The following is a 13,221-nucleotide window of genomic DNA, read 5'->3' as shown; positions in this document are numbered from 1 at the left end:
ACCTCCCCCACCAGGACTCTCCCCGGTTCCTCCCCTCGGCCCCTCCCCTTTCAGCAGCAGATGGTGGCAAAACACAGCCTGGGGCTTCTCCACTGCCCCATCCCCTCCAGGGCCCCACGGGTGCCACCCCCCGGGGCCAGCCTGGCCTCCTGCTCCCGTGCCCTGGGTCTCGGCACTCCCCTACCCAGGGGCTGGGTTTGGCCCCCTCCTGCAGGGAGCTTCCCTTCCCATCTGTCCCACCGGCGGAAGCAGGGCAGGGGTCTGCGTGTTTCCGGGGCAGGGTCCACCCTGTCTGCAGGACCCTCCGGGGTGCATCTGTCCCACGAGGGCAGGGCCTGCTGTCTCTGGACAGTCCTGCCGGTGGGGGTCTCTTTGGCTGGCCTAGTTTCTCTCCAGCTTTTTCTCCAGGAACCTCGGCTCTGCCTTGCGGCCTGCAGAGCTGGTTCAGCCCCTCTCCCCACAGGAGAACCCGGGCCTGCAGGCTGGTCCTCCCCAGGCCTCCCTCAGCCCCTCCTCCAGCTCCCGAGCTCGGCCGCCCCTCCCAGCCCGGGCCCTGCCCCGAGCCCGCAAGCACCAGGCCCCATCCTGAAACAACAGGGGGGGAGAAGGGAACTCTGGACCTGCCCTTGCCCAGCTCAACTGCCCCATCTCCCCACACTGGCGGCCAGGCGAGGACACCAGCCCCTGCCGCCAGGCGAGGCCCATGAACACAGGACACATGGTGTGTCCCTCCCTCAAAGCATCCCTCGGGACCCCAAAGGCAGGACCCTGGGTCCTGGAAGCTAAAAACAAGGCCCTTCAGGGTGGCCGGAGAGGTCTGCATGTCAGGCTGCCAGGCGTCACCTTCTAGGCCTCCCATCCCCTCTGCACCCCCAGTTGGGGAAGGGGAGGGTCCCCCTCATTGTGAGCAAAGTTGACACGACGGTCAGTGTGGCTGGGGTGGGGAGCCCAACGGAGCACCTACGCTCACGTGACCTCGGGAAGGAGACCACCCACCGTTATGCAGGCGGGCCTCCCCCCACCGGGTGAAAGGCCTCAGGAGCTAAACTGAGGCTGCCCTGAGGAGAAAGTCCCGCCTGTGGATTTCAGACGTGCCTGCCCAGCCCTCACCACGTCCTGAGCCAATTCCATTAAATAAGTCTCTTGATAGGTGAACAGACAGATAGATAGACGACACACACATCTCCAGGTGTGTTTTAGAACACGAGGACACGAAGCCAGGGGGCCAGCGTCCGGAGGCCGGGGCAGCGCGCCAGCCCCACCGGGGCTCTCGGACAGGCGCCCCCCGCCCGGAATCCCGCCTCGGCGCCCCTGGAGCGGCCTTCTCCCCCCACCTGCCCCGGCCCGTGCGCTGCCCGGCTGGTGGGGGGCGGACTGGGGTGCTGCACGAGCAGGAGGGGCGCGCGTGCAGGGCGGGCGGCACGGGGGCCACCCCTGCCTCCACTGTACCTGACCGCAGGACACTGGGCTCCGTGACTTTCTTGCCATTGACGTAGGTGTCTGCCCCTTCACAGGGCTCCAGGGTCACCACGGCTATAGGACAGATGGGGGCACGGAGAGGACCGTGAGGGGCTGTCCTCCTGGCCGCGTCCCCGTCCTAGCCCAGCAAGCCCCGCTCAGGGTCGGGGGCAGGGGGCTCGACCCACCTGGCCACCTGCCACCCAGGCGCGGCCCCCGCCAGGCCCCTCTCCTCCCCGCGGCACCTGGCTTGCGCCTCGAGAAGCAGGAGGGGCCTCTCAGCCCCTCACAGGTGAGGAAAGTGATGCCCAGTTGGGAGGCTCACGGGCCCAAGTCAGAGGCGGGGAGGCCGTGCTGGGTGACCGCCCCGCCCCGCAGGGTCTCCAGGTGGGATGCGAAACGGTGGCTCGCATGTCCCCAGGAGTCCCAGAGCCCCTCCTGGCTTTGTGCCCACCCACCGAGGAGACAGAGAGCTTTGGGGACGGAATTCTGGGAGAACCAACATCCGCAGCACTGTTTAAGGCCACCCTGAAGTGGCCTGGTCACAGAGGGGGCTTTGGTCACTGGTCTGCATCCCAGAGGCTGTCCAGACGCCTGCCCTGATCTCGGGGGCCGTGGGCACTGGGACAGCCCAGCAGGTGCCTTCTCGAGAAGGAAGGGTCATGCCCAGAACTGGCAGTGGGGACGGAGGCCCGAGGGCAGGCCGGCCAGGGAGATGGACAGATGGCCGCTCCCAGCCCACGGGAAGGCGTGGCCTAAGAATAGCCGTCCCTTCGATCCAGGCTCAGTGCCCTCCTGCCCTTGAGCACCCCAACCAGCCCCCTGTGCAGGGACGGAGCTGCATGTCCCCAGCCCAGCCTGCAGAGCACCTTTTGGGGTGGGGCAGGGGGGCTCCCGGGACTGAGTGGGGAGCCAGGAGGGCCGACACCAGCAGTGCTGGGTAGGGGCGGGGCTGGGGGAGGCCATACCTTCACCGCCCCCTCGGGAGTCGCTCCGGAAGACGCAGTGCTTCTCCTTGATGAAGTGCCCGCTCAGGACTATGTCCTGCCGCTTCTCTGCGCCTTCCCGGCCCACTCTGTGTGTGTGGTGCGGTCGTCAGCGCCGGCTAAACCCAGGGCACCACGACGCCACCCACTGGCCCGCCTGGTCCCCCTGCAGCCCCCAGGATGCCCAGCTCTTATGGGAAATGCCTGGAGAGCACAAGCGGGGGTCCAGGGGACAGCCCCCAAAGCGGCCTGGCCTGGGGGAGCCACACTGCCCAGAGGGGCCCACAGCACCCCTGCCAGCAGATGCCCGGGCTCAGCGACCCCTCAGTGGGGAAGCCCAGTCCTCCCCTCGCCCCGTCGACCCCCACCTGGTGATCCCATCCTTGATGTAGTAGAGAAGGCACTCGGACATGAGCGGGTCCTCATTGAGGTTGACGAGATGCGGCGTCTGCGGAGATAGAAGGGTCACCTCTCTTCGGGGGGCAGTGGGGGAGCCCAGCCCAGGCTGCCTGCTGCCCTCTCTCTCCCCAGGACCAGATTGCCACCCGCCCTAGGCCTGGCCTCTCGGGGGACACAGTATCCTCCCAGCCTGGCAGAGAGGAGAAGACTTTGATGGGGACCCCAGAGTCTTGGGAGGACAGCTGCCAGGCGGCACTTGGGGGGCTGGGCTTCGGGAGGGGCTGGGACCCCAGCTCTGAGCACGTGAGTGCCCAGGGAGTGCTTGGAGGCTGTGGTAGGCCCTTGGATGTGCAGGGCAAGGCTGGGTCTCATGGGGCCTGGGCCTGGTCCTCCATCCTAAAACGGGGCTGCAGGTGCCCATTCCAACCGGGGCAGCCAGGAGCTGAGGGCCCCGGGATTAGGACGCTGGGCAGGGAGGGGTCGGGCCCTGGATGCCAGGGAGCAGAGAGGCTGTGAAAAATGTCCCCCTGAGCCACCCAGGTCAGACGCCCACACCTGTCCTAACCACGGGTCTACCAAAGCATGACCCAAGGCCAAGGTGACCACTTCCCACAAGCTGCCCCATCTAAGCACTGCCCTTGGCTCCCCACCGCAGCCCGTGCCCAGGGCAGCCACTGCAGGCTCTGTCCGCTGGGCCTTGGACCAGCACCCCCTCTCTTCACTTTCTCCACTGCTCTCACCCGGGGTCTCTGGGCCCTGACACTTCCTGACCTCACACCCGGTCCCGGGCAAGGATCCTGCAACATGGCAGAGGCTGGAACAGCTTCCTGTCTGTTCCCCACCTGGCACCTTGGGGCAAGCTGCCCCCACCCTGAGCTACAAACCCCTCTAACACCCCTGCACAGGGTTGTGGACACCTGGTCATCAGACACAGGACATACCATCCAGAGTGGCCCCTTCCCCTGAGCACAGAAGGCGTCCAGCCAGGAAGGGCCTGTGCTCCCTCCACGGGGCCGAGCGGGGGACCCAGCTGGCCCATGTGCTTCTCCAGAGTCCAGTGGGGACCCCACTGTCCTCCAGAGGAAGTGTCCCTGGTGGTCCCGAGGGCCGCCCTCCCACTCCTGGACAATGTCCAGACCCGGGGCCATCAGCAGATCCCTCTGCCACCAATGAAGCTAAAGGACTGCACAGCCAGTGTCCCGAGGGCACCTGTACCCCAGCTTCGCCTGCCCACCCCGGGGCACTGCACCCACGGACAACGCAACAGCTCAAGAGCAAAGCATTCCAAACGAAAAGCAAAGGCCCATCCGACAGGCACTGAAGCAGGACCCCGCCAGGGTGCCCCCTGCTCCCCGCCCTGCCGAGGGCCTCCCAGGCACCCCTCCTCCCTGCTTCTGGGCCGGAGTGCATGGGTGCGGGAGAAGCCTGAGGAGCCCGGCCCTGTCCCCAGGGAGCAGCCACCCTAGCGGACATGCCCATCCTACCAGCACCCCGTGCTCCTTTTCCCTTGGGGCCCCAGTGGCTCTGTGGGGGCTCCACGTGCCGCCAGCTTCGGAGGCTGGCAAACAAAGAAACCCTTTGTTGGGGTGAAAAGTCAGCCAGGCACTTCCTCAGCCACAAGGCCGCAGGGCCAGGGCCCGCGGAGTCCCGTGCTGGCGTCAGAACAGACGCCACTGCCTTCCAGGCAGGCTTCTGGGCTTGAAGCTAAGCTCCTAAGGGCTCTGAGGGTCTGGCAATCTTGGGGGTGGGGGCATGGGGGTGGGGGTCTGGGTCCCAGAATCACACAGAGACTTTTCCCCTGATGTTCATGCTTTGCCCCATCTGAGCTACTGAACAGGGGGTGGTGCTCTGCTCCATTTGAGGGCCGGGGCCATGGGCAAGCTGGGCCTGGGTGGGAGAAGAGGGGTCCCTGCTGGGACAGCCAGACCCTGCTTTAGCTAATCTCCAAGAGCGCAGCTGGCTCCCAGCTCGTGTCCAGCCAGGCCCTGCCCACGAGGGGTGCAGGCTCCTGGGGGTCCAGGCCCACCTGTTTCAGGACCCCATCCACCCCTCAGGCAGCTAAGTGACCTCTCTGACGTCCTAAGGCCATAGGGACATCCCACCATGAGGAGGCAGGGTCTAGGCTCCACACAGGGAAGGGATGGCTGCAGGTGAGCCTGGCCGGGTGCCAGGAGCCGCTCTACCTGCTCCCAGGAGGACCCTGCTGACCTTCCAGGAGCCGACACCCTGCCAAGGGCCGCAGGTCCCCCAGCCCTGTCCACATCGGGGCAGCCCAGAGAATGGCCGGCTCCTACCTTTTTGGGAGAGAACACCCCCAGGGTGCCGCCGTCCTCCCTCATGGCCACGCCCATCTCGGCCAGCAGCGCTTCCCTGGGGGATAGAGCGGGGGTCAGCACCCACACAACCTTTCATCTGGTCAGTGAGTTCAGGTGTCCACTTGAGGGGCTGGTCCCCTGACTGGGGATCGGCTCAATGGGGCCATTGGTGACGGCGGGGGGCGTGTCACTGGATGAGAGGGGACGGGTATGTCCTGCACTGGGCGCGGCCACCCCTGGGTACAGGAGCCGAGAGCTGAGCACAGGGCCGCTGCCGGCCCCCAGCCCGCACCGCCCACCTCTCCATCCGTATGGCTTCCGTCCGCCGCAGCTTCTCCTCCCAGGTCTCGTTGAGCTCAGCGATGATCTTCTCCGTCTCCTGGGGAGCAGACACAGCAGAGCGAGGTCAGCGCGGGGGGCAGGCAGTGGACAGAGGCCTGTGTGCCAGGCAAAGGGGAGACAAGTAGCCGGGCCTGCAGGGCCCAGCACCCCAATTCCCAGGTCCATCCAGGCTGCTCGAAGTCTGAAAGGTCAAGGTGAAGGGCTGAGGGCTAAGACATGCAAAGGACGCGTGTCTTTGCTGTGGACACACACAGAGAACAGAGAGAAAGGCAGAATAAACCCAGAGGGAGAAACAAACACGCAGGGAGACGCTGACACCGGTTCTGAGGCTCGGATGCCCCTGGACCACGGGTGAGACGGACGACACTTCCGCCATCAGCACCGCCTCCCCGTTTCCTTCCCAGCCCCCACATTCCAGTGGGCCTCTGTACCCCAGGTCCATCCCGGGTGGACGCCTCCCACACCTCAGATGGGCCCTACGCCCCAGGGTGGCCGCACAGCCCACCCCCTCATCAGCCCGGGTCTGGCGCCCGTGCCGTTGTCCCCTCCGTCTGGGCTCGCCGTCCGCCGCTCACACCCGGCACCTTGTACCCACTCGCTGAAGGAAGCCAGTAATCCTAACCCTAAACGCAGGCCGCCGTGGCCAGGTCGGGAGGGTGAAGACCATGCAGGAGCAGGTATAAGCACGGAAACCCGGGAGGGAGGGTGCAGAGGCCATAGGACCCCCGCCCTAATCAGCAGACGGGCCCCACGGTCCTGGACAGGGTGCACCGACCCCCTGGACGGGGTGCTTGGGGTCGGGGGCCGAGACTCACCCCGCGCCCCCCTGCGTGGCTCACTTCGCCTCTGACCAAGCCCCTCCGCCTGCGACCATCCAAGAGGAGGGGTCTTGGCCTAGCGCCCACCAGGTCCGAGCCCGGCCCTGCCTCACCTTCAGCCTTTCTATGGCCTCTTCACTGCCCGGGGCAAACAAGATGCGCTCATGCAGGCTGGACACAGAGGCGGCACGGCTGGACAGGGCCGAGAGCGAGGACGACGGGCTCACACCCACCAGGGCGTTGGTCACTGTGGAGAGATTGTCAGGGACTGCACTCAGCTCCACCCCGCCACGGTTACAGTTACTGTTCTCAAGGTCGGACACGTCTACGGGAGGAAGCGGGGCAGACAGACGGGAGGAGAGAAAAGAAAGACCAAGTTGGGAAAAAGCAAGAGGCAGGTGAAGAGAAGGTAGCAAGCAGGGACCAGGAGCTGGGCACCCGCACGAGCACATGCAATGCTGCCCCTGCCACGGTGCGGCTGCGCCACCAGGTCCCTCGGCATCCCTGCCCAGGGCCTCCGCTCCCCCCGCACACATGCCGAGCCTGCGGGCCACCGGCGTCCCTGCCCTCCTGACCCCCTGCCCACTGCCCTTTGCTGCCACTGCCCAGCGGCCCCCCTGCACCCAGGCCCTGACTCTCATCCTCATCCTCTCCGCCCCTCGCGCCCGCCACCCACCAGCCCGCCACGCACCCCGAGCTGCGGGCGCGGGCGGTGCTGTCCGCCCCGCCAAGCGGCCTGGCCGAGCCGTGGACTGTGGGACCTCCGAGGGAGCCCACGCTCCTCCACCCCAAGAAGCTGCTCTGGGCCCCCTCCCCCACCGCCCCGGCCTCCCTGCTCCCCAAGGCCCGGGAGTTGGGGCTGCCGCAGCCCCTGGGGCGGGAGGTGCCCAGGCCCCTCCTGGCAGAAGCAGACACACAGCAGAGCAGCGGCAGACGTAGGACAGCACGGGCACTGGGGAAACTGAGGGCGCCCTGTGGCCCCTGGGGTGGGGAGGCCCCAGCACGTGCCCCTGCCCGGGGAGCCGGGCCCACAGCCGGCGGGAGACGCAGGCTGGGAGGACCTGGCCGCATTCACACTCCTGGCGTTTCCAGGGGAAGGGGCCTCGGGGGGGGTGGGGTCAGAGGGGGGCCGGAGCCAGGAGTCGGGGATGGACCCGGCCCTGTGAGCTGTCCCGGCCTCTGTGCTGACATTCAGGCCTCTAGGAGCACAGCGGGCAGAGAGCCTGACCTCAGCCACGCTCGGCCTGAGGAGGCCTTGGCTGCCCCGCGCCTCCCGGTTGCCTCCATTTCCCAGCAGACGCGAGGGTGAACCAGGATCACGGCTCACAGGGTGCCGTGAGAGAGAGGGCTCAGGTCCCCCAGCCCCCAAGGGGGGGAAGGCCAAGGAAGGGTGGGTGCACCCCGCCCCCCCACCGTGCTGCCCTAGGCCCCGCGGGGCTGGGCCGAAGCAGGGATGCGCAGAGAGCAGCGGAGGGGATACACACATTTGGGTCCTCCGGGCACAGTGTTGGCTAAGGGGGGGAGGCGAGGGGGAGAGACAGAAACAGAAGAACAGGTTTGTCTCCAGAGGGCGCCGTCGCAGGCCGGGCATCAGGTAGGGTGGCGGTGGTCTTCAGCAGGACGGGGGGACAACCCCGGCACCGCGGCCGGCCGCTGTGGCTTCCGGGGAGACCGTCACCGGCCTGCTTGGGCCAGCGGCAAACCCAAACCAGGCCCAGTCCAGAACCCCGGCCCCCCACCCAGCGGTGGCTCCGCCTGGAGCCGGGAGCAGAGCCTGGGCCTCAGGGCAGAGGGGCCGCGAGGGCAGCGGGACCTGCCCCAGCCCCGCAGCCCCGCTGCCCTGCCCAGGACGGGCGGGCACAGACACTCACTGTCGGCGATGTCACCGAGACCCTGGGCGTACAGCAGGTCCCGCAGCCGCGTCACCTCATCCTTCAGCTCGCGGATCAGCTTGTTGTTGGGGTCCTCGTTGATGACGGCGTTACAGCGGATCTGCTTGGCCCGGTCCGCATACCTGGGCGGCAGAGGGGGGCTGGGGGCTGTGCTGCACGGCGGCCAAGGGCACCCGGAGCCCCGCCTGCGCCCAACTGCAGGGGCATCTCCGACAGGGAGTCACCAGGGCCACTGACCTACAGGGGGGCCTGCCACTTGGGGAAACCAAGGCCCCGGGAGGGGAAGGGACGGGGTGGAAATTTCTCCGCACGGCGAGGCCTCCGCATTTGGACTTGTGGTCCCGGGTGGACGGTGCGAATCTAACCTGCACTCCAGCCCTTTGCGGTGGCAGCCAAGAGGCCAGAGCGCCGAGCCAGGCCGCCAAGCTGCTTCCCGCAGCCCGGAACGGCCCCTGGCCAGAGGGACCTTCAGACATGCCTGCCCCCCCGTGGCTCGTTAAAAACCCCGGTGGCTCTGTGGACCATGGGTGGGGGCGAACCGCTCAGCCCGCGAGCCCAGCTCTCCTGGTCAGATGGCAGGGCCCTGGGCCACTCGAGGCCACACGCGGTGGGAAATGGAATGGGGCCCGAGAAGCACCAGGCGCCCTGCCAGCCATTTGGAGCCTCAAGAAGTCCAGGTGAGCCGGCCCTGCAAGGAGGCACCTGGAGGATCCACTCCCGCCCAAGCCGGCTGGTGGGGGACAGGGAGGGTCCACGCCCCGCGGACACACCTCAGGGTACTCAGCGTCTCATCGTAGTTGATGTCTGCGGGGCTCAGCGCCGCCACCATCGCTGTCCGCGAGTTCCCACCTGTGGGAGGAGAGCAGGTGGTCCCAGAGGAGGGTCAGCCCCACTGCTGCGCCCCCGGCCCTCCCCCCGCACAGGTGTAGCCGGGAGGTGAGCAGACAGCAGGCGGCCGGCCTCCCTCACCGCGCCGGGCACCTTGCTCACTTTTCGTCCACATAAAACCATGCTTTTCTGACATTTGGGGTCACATCACGACCAACAGGCCTCCCCCTCCCCATAATAAAGAGAAAAGTTGTGGAGAGTTTTATGGCGTTTACTACAAGGACTGTTTCTGCTCCATAAACGTTTCGCTTTTAACCTTCTTATTTGGAATATGTTTCTTAATGTTTCATGTCGGATTCCCAGCTCGGGTCACGTGGATCCCGGCATCAGGAAACGCACGGACCCACAGGGACCTGTGTCCCGGGGACCACATCCCCAGGGTGTGGCCTCCAGCAGACTGCGAGGCGATGCCGCGAAGGGCTCGGGGTGCCGTGCTGTGAAGGGCCTCCCCACCCACCCTGGGGCGGGACCTGGGTGTGGCCCTGGGGGAGAGGCCTCCGTCCAGGCCGCGTCTCAGGTGAAGGGACACTCATTCCTGTGACTCTCGCGTCCTCTCTTGGGGGGCCCACCTGCCCCCGGGGTCTCCCATCTGCCCTCTCTTCCACCGGGAGGCCGGACACTGCACCCGACGCTGGCCCGAGCCGTGGACCAGCTAGGCTGGTTCTGGGGTGCAGGGTCAGCCAGCCGGGGCTCCCCAGAATCACCGAGGCCCAGAGGGTGGGTCCTGGGTCTGGGCGTCACAGGAGCGCGGACACAGCGGCTGCAGCCCCGAGGGCCAACCGGGTCCCGGGCCTCGCGTCGTTAACCTACTGCTGACCACTGGCCCGGGCCCCCGGGCTCCCGCCCAGGCCGGGGGAGACGGCGGCGGCCGGGCCGGGTGAGTCCTCACCCAGGTTTTCCCGGAGAAGCCAGGTCAGCACCGAATCTCTGTAGGGAATGAAGTCCGTCTTCTTCTTTTTCTTGTTCTGCAGGAGAGGAGCGTCCAAGGTCAGCCCCGAGCCCGCCGCAGGGGGAGGGAAGAGGGGCTCAAGCACAGGTGTGTCCCCGAGGTCCGGGCGGCCTGGGGCTCGGGGCGGGGCCTGCTCCCAGGGCCTCCACCCCGCCAGTCCCGGTGCCTCCGCTCGGGCTGCAATCAGGGACTTGCTAGCGCGTTCCTGGCCTCCCCGCTCCTCCGTCGCCACGGTGTGTCTGGGCCACACGGCCGAGCCCGGGCGGGCTGACGCCAGCGGCCAGGGCCAGTGCGTCCTCGCTCCGCGCCGTCAGAAGGACCAGCGCGAGCCCATCGCCCCACAAACACCGCCAGCAGCTCCGCTGACTGAGGGCAGGAGGCCCCTCGCCTGCAGGAAGCCCTGCGGGGCCCCCTCCCCGTGCACGTGAAGCCGCCTCCGCCTGCGCCAGGCCCGGCCCGGCCCGCCTAAGCGGCTCCGGAGCCCCAACAACCTGGTCCCCCTCGGCACCCGCTACCCCCGTCAGGACGAGGCTCCCCCGGGCGCCACTAAGCGTGGCACAGGGACTTCCCGCCTCCCTCGCTCGCGCACGTTTTTGCTTCAGGAGCGTCTGCTCGGCAGCCGCAGCGGCCGCCAGGGCCCCGCGAGGGCGTGCCTCAGGGCGCAGACGCATGGCCCCCGAGGGGAGCCTGCGGGGCCCGCGAGTCACGGACGCTCCCCCGCGAGAGGGCAGGTGTGGCGGCGTCTGGCCACCAAAGCGCAGCTTCTTTCCCACTGCAAACTTGGTGGCTGAGAAGACTCCACTTCCACCGTGTGCTTTGATCATTTGACCCCTGAGGGTGAATTCTCGGCCACGTTTGTCTCGCTCCTCGTTCCCACAGTAAACGCCCCACGGCCACCCGCTCACCCCGTGAGGAGCCCAAGCGGCGCCTCTGCCTCGGTGGCTCCCTCACACGTCCCTCCCTCCACTCCGCCCGCCCGGCCACGCGCGGGTGCCTCAGAGCCAGGGCCTTCGCCGCCCCGACCCTCCGCCGTCCTGCCAGCGGCTCCTCACACGGCAGCCAGAGGGCGCAGCCCGCTGCAGTCAGTCTTCCGGAGCCTGCGGCCAACCCATGGCCGCTTCCGCTAGATCCCAGTCAGCTGCGGCCTGGTGACACTGGGGAGCGGGTCAGGCCCGGCCCCCTGGCCTCATCGCCCACGGGCCCCCACGCTCCCGGCTCCAGGCGCTGAGCCCCCAAACTGGTCTCGCTCTGTTCCTGCAAAGTCTCCATCGCAGCCCCTCACAGTCCCTTCCTTGTTCCCTCACACGGCTCCTCACAGAGTTTCTTACACAGTCCCTCACACTTCCTCTCACACCTCCACAGTCTCTCACAGTCACACCCAGCTCCTCACACACTTCAGCACACAGTGCCTCCCAGTTCCACTCAGAGCTTCTCAGAGCTCCCACAGGTTCCCTCACGCACTTCCACGCGTCTTCTCACGCGTCCCCACACAATTCCACACGCGTGTCCCTCACAGGTCCTCACACCGCCTCCCACACTTCCTCTCACGTTTCCACAGTTCCCCCGAATCCGCACGCTTCCTAACGGTCCTGCTGGCCGTTGCACACGTTCCCACACGCTCCTCACACCTTCTTGCACGGGCCCCCTCCCAGGTCCTTGCACTGGTCCTGGTCCCACCCCACGCTGTTCCTCACGGCCCAGGTTCCTCACGGCTCTCTCACCGCCACACGCGAGACCTCGCACCTCCTCACGTATCTCCTCACACAGCGGGTCCACACCTAGCTCCTCTCGCAGCTCCTCGCAGCGCCCAGAGTCCCTCCGCCTCCTCACAGAGCTACCCGCTCACTTCCCCCAACACGGGCCACGCTTGCCTACAATTCCTCACACAGCCCATCACACGGGTCCTTCGCATTTGCCCCCGAAGCTTCTCACGCTTCCTCTCACAGCCTCGCCCGGTGTCGCGGTCCGCGCGCTCCCTCCGCTCCTCACGGAGCCCCTCACAGCGCTCCTGGGACCCCCGCCACCGCACGTGCTTCCTCCCACGGCTCCTCACACAAACCAGGCTCTTCCCACCTCAGCACGTCACACGCTCGGCGGGCTTCCCGGCTGCAGGGTGAGCGCCCCTGGGTGCTCCTCAGCCCCCAGGCCCCAGCCCCAGAGCCACCTCCCCCACGACGCCCCCGGCCCCCCAGCCACGCGGACGAGAGGCCACCCTCCTGCTCAGGGTCACCCTCACAGCCCCGTTCTGCCCTTTACGAAGCTCATCGCCGTCCGTTCACCATGATCTCATTTCCCGCCATCTCTCATCCACCCCCGCGGCGCTGCTCTCCCCGCACCGGCACCGGCGCAGCTCTGATGGGCTGGGGTGTCCCGCGGCTGCTCTGCTTCTCAGGCACCCGCCCCACCCGCCCGAGAGGGCTGAGACCCCCCCAGTCCCCGAGAAGCGAGGAACGAAGATGCTTACCTTGTTGGGCCCAGAGTCCTGCAGAGGCAAAGACAGAGTCTGAGGACGGAGCACGCTGGGCCCAGGGGCAAAGCGGCGGGAGCAACCCAAGCACAGCCCAAGCCCCCCTCACCACACTGCCTCCCCTCCACCGCCCACCAGGCCCAGCCGCTCAGCCCGAGGGTCCCGGCTCCTCCTGACAGCCCACCCAAGGCCACTGCCCCGCCCGCAGCCCAAGGCCACCCCCAGGGCCCTGTGGGGAGGTGGCACATCCCCATTTCACAGGTGGGACAACTGAGGCTCGGGAGAGTGACGGGGTCGTGGCTCCATCTCCAACCCGGGGACCCCCCTCACCTCCAAGCCTCTGGGCTTTTCCGTGAACCTGGTCCCACAGCAGGGACAGGTGGCCGCTCCCGGCATCTCCCCAGCAGGGCAGGACGGAGGCGCCCGCTGTCCCCCCACCCCCGAGGCCCCCTGATCGCAGCACTTGGAGCCCGCTCACCATCTCGGCCAGCGCGGAGATGACCTTGCCCAGGGTGGTCAGGGACTTGTTGATGTTGGCTCCCTCCTGCGTAGGGAAGGTGAGGCCGGGCGTCAGGAGGCCTCAGGCCCCTCGCTCCGGCAGGACCGGGCCTGAGCCACTCGGCCCTGATGGAGACCCAGCGCCCAGCCCTGCACCGTTGACCCTCCCCGCTTCCCCGTCCCACGAGGGCAGGGGCAAAGGGGGCGCC

The 13,221-nt window shown here is 67.6% G+C and overlaps 1 protein-coding gene across 1 annotated transcript in view; it reads right to left on the bottom strand.

The window, feature by feature from the left end:
* KIF1A (kinesin family member 1A) overlaps positions 1 to 13,221 on the bottom strand; it is a 66,856-nt gene that overhangs the window by 39,662 nt on the left and 13,973 nt on the right. Inside the window, exons 8-20 of the mRNA XM_024760604.1 lie at positions 12,993 to 13,058; positions 12,512 to 12,529; positions 9,988 to 10,063; positions 8,981 to 9,059; positions 8,190 to 8,332; positions 7,803 to 7,829; positions 6,432 to 6,565; positions 5,458 to 5,537; positions 5,138 to 5,213; positions 2,813 to 2,892; positions 2,427 to 2,533; positions 1,450 to 1,533; positions 185 to 585 (exon numbers count right to left, since the gene is read on the bottom strand). Coding sequence (XP_024616372.1) covers positions 185 to 585; positions 1,450 to 1,533; positions 2,427 to 2,533; positions 2,813 to 2,892; positions 5,138 to 5,213; positions 5,458 to 5,537; positions 6,432 to 6,565; positions 7,803 to 7,829; positions 8,190 to 8,332; positions 8,981 to 9,059; positions 9,988 to 10,063; positions 12,512 to 12,529; positions 12,993 to 13,058 — 1,371 coding nt within the window. The remainder of the gene's footprint in view (positions 1 to 184; positions 586 to 1,449; positions 1,534 to 2,426; positions 2,534 to 2,812; positions 2,893 to 5,137; positions 5,214 to 5,457; positions 5,538 to 6,431; positions 6,566 to 7,802; positions 7,830 to 8,189; positions 8,333 to 8,980; positions 9,060 to 9,987; positions 10,064 to 12,511; positions 12,530 to 12,992; positions 13,059 to 13,221) is intronic.

The sequence above is a fragment of the Neophocaena asiaeorientalis genome, unplaced genomic scaffold (genome assembly GCF_003031525.2).
Source record: "Neophocaena asiaeorientalis asiaeorientalis breed wild unplaced genomic scaffold, Neophocaena_asiaeorientalis_V1.1 scaffold185, whole genome shotgun sequence".
Taxonomy (NCBI): Eukaryota; Metazoa; Chordata; class Mammalia; order Artiodactyla; family Phocoenidae; genus Neophocaena; species Neophocaena asiaeorientalis.
The sequence above is the reverse complement of the archived record's forward strand: the minus strand, read 5'-3'. Positions and strand labels throughout refer to the sequence as shown.